Genomic DNA, 8,003 nt, shown 5'->3' with positions numbered 1-8,003 from the left:
TTAATTCTCTTTCAATTACACTTATTTTGTTATTTCCATCCATATCGATTAGTATAAGAATCACTTTAATGATCTCTAAATATTAAATTAACGTACAAAATATTACAATCCCATGAATAACATAATTCATTAACCGTAGTTTAATTTTAAAAAATTCCTTAATATTTTTTAAACACTTTTTTTCCTCTATCATTTGCCTCTATAGTCCGAAAAAACCTCCTTGCTTGAGGGAGAGCATAACTATGCCTTTGAGGAGGAACCTTAACAAGTGAGCCAATGGTTCCTACTCACTGCATTTGAGGTGGTCTTGTGTGATCGAGCGAGCAACCACGCTCACACCCCACCTTAAAGTGGTTGAAATCAAAACTGCCAATGGGGTCCAGCTTAGAGCAGAGCAACATTGGTTTATATTTTAAGACCGACATAGCAAGGTTTTTACCGTAGGCTCTTTCCTCTCAACGCTCAAACACTCGGCGGATCATCGAATACGCAATATAGAAAACAATTTTGTATCTCACTACGTGACCACCTATCAATCTCAGGGGGTTCAATGAAGAATGTTGGAGGAGCAATGTATTTATGTAGCAAATGTCCCTCTTCAATCAGCACATTGATGTAATCCAACAACGAAAAATTCGCAATATTGACAATAAAACAACATTTTGCAATCCTGACATTGTAAATGGATTTTTAAGCCCCCATTCTCATTGCAACAACTCCATGCTGCAAATTCTTCATCAAAAGCAATTTCAACAATCTGTCAAAAATCTTGCCAAAATTGTAAAGAAAAACCAGCAGCAAATAGGCTTTGTTAGCTACATAAATAGCCTGATCATGAATGTTAAGTGTGTATGAAATCTTGTATCGATGTGGTCCGTTGCAAAATCCTCTGCACGTAAACATGTCTTTGCGATCACTGATCAATCATTGACGTTGAGTTCCTTGCAGCGCTTGTTGAGATGATTGATGACAAAGCATGGAGACTCCTCAACTTCCCCATGTGAGTAATCAAGGGTCCACATGGGCCTTTGTCGGGCCCAACATGATAAAAAACTACAAAGACGTCGTTAACACTCATTCACTGGAAAGCAGTTATTAAATCTTTCCTAACGCAATATCGATCTCCAGTTATTTTCATGTTGGTGACCCATCATACTTCTAAACGCATCTCACAACAACTTAGCCAAAGCCCAAACCAAAATCATTGGTTTTATCCAAGGAGATATATCCTTTTGACAATAATATATCAGTGGGCTAGATGCTCATTCCTTGACATGCTCCTCATCAATAGATTTAAAGGTATACATCAAAGTCAAATGGCCATTGATTTGAACATGCTTCAGGATTTGAGTTTAGGCCCATTCTTCACAAAAGCGGTCCAGACATGACTTGTTGAGAACTCAACCCCAGAACTAAAGACCCGAGTGTAATTAGATTGCAGATTTCAGAATATTCCAGAAATCTGATGGACACAAGCGGACAGTTGACTTCACTCATGTCTGTCCGATTTCCAAAATATTCCAGGATCTTACTCATGTCTGTCGGATTTCCAAAATATTCCAGGATCTGAAATCGAGTTAAGGATGGCCAAACTAAAAAGGTGGGGAGGAGCTGTATAATCAGTTATAATCATATGGTTTGCCTAAATACTTTCTTTCTATTTAGTCTTTAGCTGCAACATCCAGCATACAAAGACCTAACAATAGAAACAGAGTGTAAAGAGCATTCCTGTTTTACTCAGAAGCAAATTGTCAGTGTCGATAAACTTTTCCCTAATTTCACTGGGATCTAGGCTATATACATGAATCAAGTCCTCTTGATTCACTTCCTAGGGTCAAAAATAGGTGCTCCGTATGATTTAATGTTGGCATAAGGACACGGAGAGGTTCTAAAATTTCCAAATATGCATTCAAGTGAAATATTGTGGATGTGGAAAGTAATAGCCATAGTCCCAAATTTTGGACATAATTATCCATAATTTAAACTTTTCAGAGAGGGGGTTCAGATATCTCGAGGCTTTAGGACTTACTAGATAAGAAGCTAAATGAAAATATCTCCCGGTTTGAGTCCAGGTCCCACAAATCTCGAACCTTGTTCAGATGAATTAAAACAGAACCAAAAGGAGATTTCTCAACAAGACAATCTTTAGCACTATCATTTTCTACCACTGAACCTAAAAGGCATTGGCATATGTGATTCACTAGGCACGCGTAATGGACATTTTGGTGATGCTGCTTTGTTGCAATTATTTCCCAATCTGTTGGTAATTACTAACAATTATACCCTTTTTCTGCCAACCATGACTTGGCTTTATGGCATGCAGTTTCTAATGCTACAAATGTTCAGACAAATGGAGATTGAACTTGATCAACAAAACGAGGGCTGTACTGATATGCAACATATAAAACATTGAAGACCATTTAAATAAGATTCAGATCTAAACAACATGACTAATACGACAAACTTACATGATTGATAAAATATGTTAAAGATTGGTGCATCCTTACTAAAAAAATCCGGGGTTCTTGACAAGGTTTGCAAAGTTTGTTTATAAAACAGGATATGATAAAAGTTATATCTAGTCTTTAAATCGTCATAAACACTGAATATTGCAAGCAATGCTATAAATCATAAGCAGTAATCAATTAGATCGTATAATATATTCAATATTTTGTCACGTTGAGGATGTACAGAATCACAGATACCTCCCCTAAAGAATTTGGATGCCTTTAAGATTCAAAGCAAGTGCTAAACTATTATGCTCATATGTTCTTCCCAGCCTTAAAAGTTTAATGTGGCAATGTATTTCACCCAATTTGTAGTGGACCATAAGATGCCATTATTGTGTTGCATGATCTCATAGCAAACCTTGATAGTTAATCTATAGCCATTTAAGAGGAGAGACTCAATTTATTCTCCATAGGTAAACTAACAAAAGCGGGTGACCATTTAGATGAGGTTCAGACCTGAACTCCATGACTAATACTACAAGCTAACATGATTGATAAAACATGTTAAGATGAGTGCATTTTTACTAGAAACTCAGGAAGCCTTGACAAGGTTTGGAAGGTGTGACGCAAGACCAAGATATGGAGTAAGTTATAAATTGTTATAAACAACTTTAAGATAGCAGGAAATACAAAAAAACTTGAACATTAATAAAATAGATACCATTATATATCCAATATTTTGTCATTTAGGGATGTGCAGTGATATCCTAAAGAATTTGGATGCCTTTAAGATTCAGAGTAACTGTTAAACTATCAGGTTCCGATGTACTTCCTAGCCTTGGAGTTTAATAACATAATGTCTTTCGCCCATTTTGGAGTGAACCATAAGATGTCACTATTGTTTCATATGATCTCATGGGAAGCCTTAAGAATTAATCTATTAGCCATTTGAGTGGAGAGACTCATTTTATTTTCCATAAATGAACAAAAATATGGTGTTTACTAGTTCTAAATTAGATCGATTATTGTTTGATCATTTGATTTACTGCATCCAAGAGCCATTAATAGACACTCACATAATTGCCAGAATATGATGTTTTGAAAGAGGAAAAAACATGCAATCATTTTATATTGATGTTCTGCCTCTAGAAAGACGATTTTACAAGCTCATGAAAGAACTGTGCAAAGTTTTTTTTTTCTGCTGGGTGTTTGATTCATAAAATTTCATGTTTCGGTTATTACATTTATACGTTATCACAAATACATTAATGCCTAGCAGATATAGTTCAAGACAATAGCACTTCGGTTCTAGGAAATAATAATCATATATTACTGTATACTATCTCCCTCCTGGATGAATTTCAGACACTCAAAAGTCGATGAGGAACAATTAATGTCAAAGCTAGTATAACAGAATTATCAAGCAGGCAATTGAGACATTGAATTAAAGTTTGGAGAACATTCCCAGCCTATTTCTATCTTACAGTATATTGAGAATGGTATACCATAATTTGTAATGACAAAAGTTGCCTGGGAAAAATATAGAAATTCTAATATACAATTTTGGAGCAGGATTGTAATTGCCCGGCAGATCCACAAGTTATGAGTACATAATACATCAAGAATTCATTAATTAAGGATAAAGATTTAGGCAGCTCTCCAAATAAACAGCTATCTGAGGAAGGAAAACATACAGATTATTTCAGTGTACATGCAATTACACAGAATTCCAAGCAGCTCAGAAGAACACTTCAGATAAAAGTCCAAAAGCCATTCATGAACTGAATATCATCAAATATTATAAGGTTTGCCAAGCTTGTCTGCCACAGAGCCTGCAGAAAATTCAGATCCCCTTGAAGTGTAGAAATGCAGCAGCAGCATTGATAACACATTCCCCTGTTAGCAAACAGATGGGATATGAATCAATTCCCTACCACTGTTAACCGTGTACATCATTAAACAATGCTACGTTTGATGAACTCTATTATGAAAATGCCAATGATATCATAGCCACAATGCCTAATCACAAAAATTCAATGAGAATACATGAAAGCAATGATCCATTTCCATTGAACACACCTGGCTGTTATCTGTAGGACGGAATAAAAGTCCAGTGGCACATTCTTGCAGCTGTTCAGGATGATCAATCCACAACTTCCGAGATTGAATTAACTCCAATATCCAATCGAATACCTGTACCAGCTAGTCACAGTTCGTAAAAATAGCATTTTATATTCCTCAAACATATCATCAATACTTCTTGAACAAGCATTTCCCACCCCTCTGGAGTAAGGATATCGTGTATACTGTCTGGCATAAGCATAATGCTTATTTGTGTAATCATATTCTATACATTTTCCTACAATTAATGCTTCTGCATATTGAAACCTTTGTACATCTATCCCTCAGAAACATGTGACTAAACATTTTCAGAACAAGCTAGCCTTGTGACTTCTAAGAGAATCTTCTTCAATGCTAACCTGTGCAAGCCTATATCGTGGAACCTCCAACTGACCACTTCTTGTTTTGAGACCAGTGCCCTGGCATTCAGGACAGAAAATTGAAGCACAATTGCTGCTGCTGCCCTTGCTTCCATTGATTTGTTTCACACCACAAATTCTATTCCGTTGGTCAAAAACTGACCATCTACTTTTCCGAGTGCCTTTGCTGCCATTCAAGTGAGATAGCCAAATTTTCGATTCACACAAGAGAACCCAATCTATAAGGCAAGAAGTATGGAAAACATGAAATGCCTGCAAGAAAAGAAAAATTTAAAATTAAAACCTAAAGCAGGACATTTTCCAGCCTACAGTTTGCCTTTTCTTAGAGTTATCTTGTCACATTTGCAAATGCCAAAGAGCTTAGACGAGATTGAGTGCTCATAGTGGACTCTTTCGTCTCCATTTCGGCCCTCACTATTGGCATAACTGACTTGAACTGAACTGGGGAAAAGACAAAAGCAACACTTCGGACTAAGTAATTCCAACGAGAGTCTGAAAAGAATTTACCCCACGCTTGTTTCTGCTGCTGCATACAATAAGCCCAGATTTCCGATTAAATAATGCAGCAACATCTTTACCGGGAAGCATTTGTTGGTGACAAATAAAACATAATCTCTCCAAGGCCTCTACTCTTTGTCTTCTGAGAGCTCGTCTGAGAGCTCTGTTAGAGAGATTTTTTCCTTGTACATCCATAGCCAATTCACCCAAAGATTTCTCACACACCTGGGTATCCAAATTACGTGAACCATCCTTTGCTGCTTCCGCTGAGGCTACTTCAAACAGTGGATGGGAATTTATTTTGGGTGGCCTTCCCTTTTTCTTCCTCCGACGAGAACTTCTGTCAATGTCCATCGGCGAACTTGCAGCCCGCCATGAATTACCATAGCTACCACCCCTTCCCAATGTATGACTGTAGGGAAAAGAGACAATTGAATATTCGCATTCTGGTAATGAAGTATTGCTGTCCTGACTTTCTAGCTCTCTCCCTCTCTTTTCTCCCAGCCAACAACACCAGACTGCCTTAACGGCAGGATTCCCAGTGCCAAACTGGAGAACCCTCATAAAAACATGACCGCATCCTATCCATTCCAAAGGAAACGAACTCGTCCCCACCTTACATGAAAGCCTGGGGTTTGACAATTCTGATTCTTTCACAGGAGATCTTTCTCTACATTGTACTTCATCAGTGTAGTTTTTCTTATTATTACCACTACTACTATTATTAGGTACTGGTGGTGGAGGGGAGAATGTTCTCATTCCTTCTTGTTTAGAGGATGGAAATGAGAAAACAACACCATCATTAAAAGGCCAGGCTGGGGATGCAAGGATTGAAATTTTAGCAGCTGCATACCTTCTAGCATGGAGATTTCCATTGAGATGGTCTGAGAGTGCCCCATCACTGTAACAACGCGTTGAGCAGAGAGTGCAGAAGAATATAACCCGCTTGCCATCTTGTCTGAGCTCCACAGTCTCATGCCCGTGGTTCCATGCATCCCTTAAAACTGCCCTCGCTGCACCTTCCCTCACCCCTAAACTCGACTCTGCCACATCCCAACACCCTTCTTTCCGTTCTGTCATGTTTCTATAACTCTCACTATTAACCTTTCTCCAGCACAAAATCACAGCTCCTAGCTACGGTATATCACAGTCATTCTGCAAAGCAATTGGACCAATCTGCAACATATTGTGATATTTTTCCCCATCTACGAATTATAATCCCCTAATAGTTCACCTTATGGATGGATCTAGCAAATACCCAAATCAAAATTTCCATTAAAAATTGCACCCACTTATGTCTGAGACCAAATATGGACCACAATTGATCACCCGTATCAAAAGAATTCCACCCACTTAACCCTGAGCCCGGATTCCGCAAGACAAGTGAATACCCACATCAAATTTTCCAAAACAAATTCCACCCATACATATATGTCATAGCTTACCTTGCTGAATACAAAATTCCCATTAATTCCAGTCACTGACTTTATCTTGCAGGCAACTGAATATCCAGAGAAACTTTTTGTCGAGAATTGTTTCCACCACTTATGTCTGAGGCCTTATCTTGCACCCACAACAATTAGTCAACCAGTATACATTCCGTAAGGTCCTGCAGGTTCCAGATATTCGTTTACCCCCTTTACTTTGACTCTGTCTCGCCATAATTCCTGTGTAGACCTTGAAACAATGCACAGAGAGAGTGATTTCTGCTCCTGGATCCATATTTATTCCAAACCCACCGAAAGCGTGGCCAACTGCCAATTACACAGGACTGAAATATAGAAATAGTCACATTCAAGGTGCCTCTATATCCCTCCCTCTAGTTTAATGGATTCAATAATCTCATTTATGTGGTTAAATTAATCAACGGATCACCTAAAAGATGGTTGTGATAGATGGTGACTGGTAAAAATATAATTGACCTTATTAATAGGGATTGTCTTATTGCAAAAACTAAGAAGGGTTAGGCCCTAGCTAAATAATAAATAATAAGATAAAAATATTGCCGTCTCTTGAAGGACGAGGTTCCGTCGACCTCAACCATCAACATGTGACAGTAGTTTATAGGCGGGTGAAGTGGTAGTTGATCTCCTCGGTACCTAGATTCTGCTGTGTAGCCCCCAATTACTTTGGATATACTCTCATTGATGTACTTCTTAGCGCAAACACAATAGTTCTGTGACTAGACAGACTTTCTTCACAGAAGTGATCGATAGGATTGGCAGAACCTGTATTCCTGTTTACGTTGGATCCTTAGCAATTGCTTTTTGTCACTATCATCGTTCGCTCCCTCTAGAATATTCTAACGTGGATACCCGAGAACTGAGTACACTTGGAGTATAAATCTAAAAGATGCTTAAAAAATAAATTATATTCTTTGGTTATTTCGTGTGATTGGGTGGAATTTTATTATTCTTTTAGCTAAAATTGAAATCCTATTAATAACATGATCAGTTTTGATGCTTGGATTATTAGTGTGGTAAAGTATCAAATTTCAAAAAAGTACTTTTAAGTGAGTATAACTACAGTATAACTATAGGTTAGTATAGTACTA

The 8,003-nt window shown here is 37.7% G+C and overlaps 1 protein-coding gene across 1 annotated transcript; it reads right to left on the bottom strand.

The window, feature by feature from the left end:
* Positions 1–3,940: 3,940 nt before the first annotated feature.
* LOC149152024 (uncharacterized) lies at positions 3,941–7,273 on the bottom strand. The gene is made up of 4 exons (XM_089440047.1): positions 5,459–7,273; positions 4,931–5,203; positions 4,530–4,643; positions 3,941–4,346 (listed from the first exon to the last, which is right to left on the bottom strand). The coding sequence occupies exons 1-4, from the start codon at positions 6,527–6,529 to the stop codon at positions 4,242–4,244; spliced, it is 1,563 nt and encodes a 520-aa protein (XP_089296173.1). The 5' UTR covers positions 6,530–7,273; the 3' UTR covers positions 3,941–4,241.
* Between the last annotated feature and the right edge of the window lie 730 nt (positions 7,274–8,003).

The sequence above is a fragment of the Pinus tabuliformis genome, chromosome 9 (genome assembly GCF_031772625.1).
Source record: "Pinus tabuliformis cultivar Carrire ecotype Pingquan chromosome 9, CPIR1, whole genome shotgun sequence".
Classification (NCBI taxonomy): Eukaryota; Viridiplantae; Streptophyta; class Pinopsida; order Pinales; family Pinaceae; genus Pinus; species Pinus tabuliformis.
This window is presented reverse-complemented; position numbering and strand designations above follow the sequence as displayed.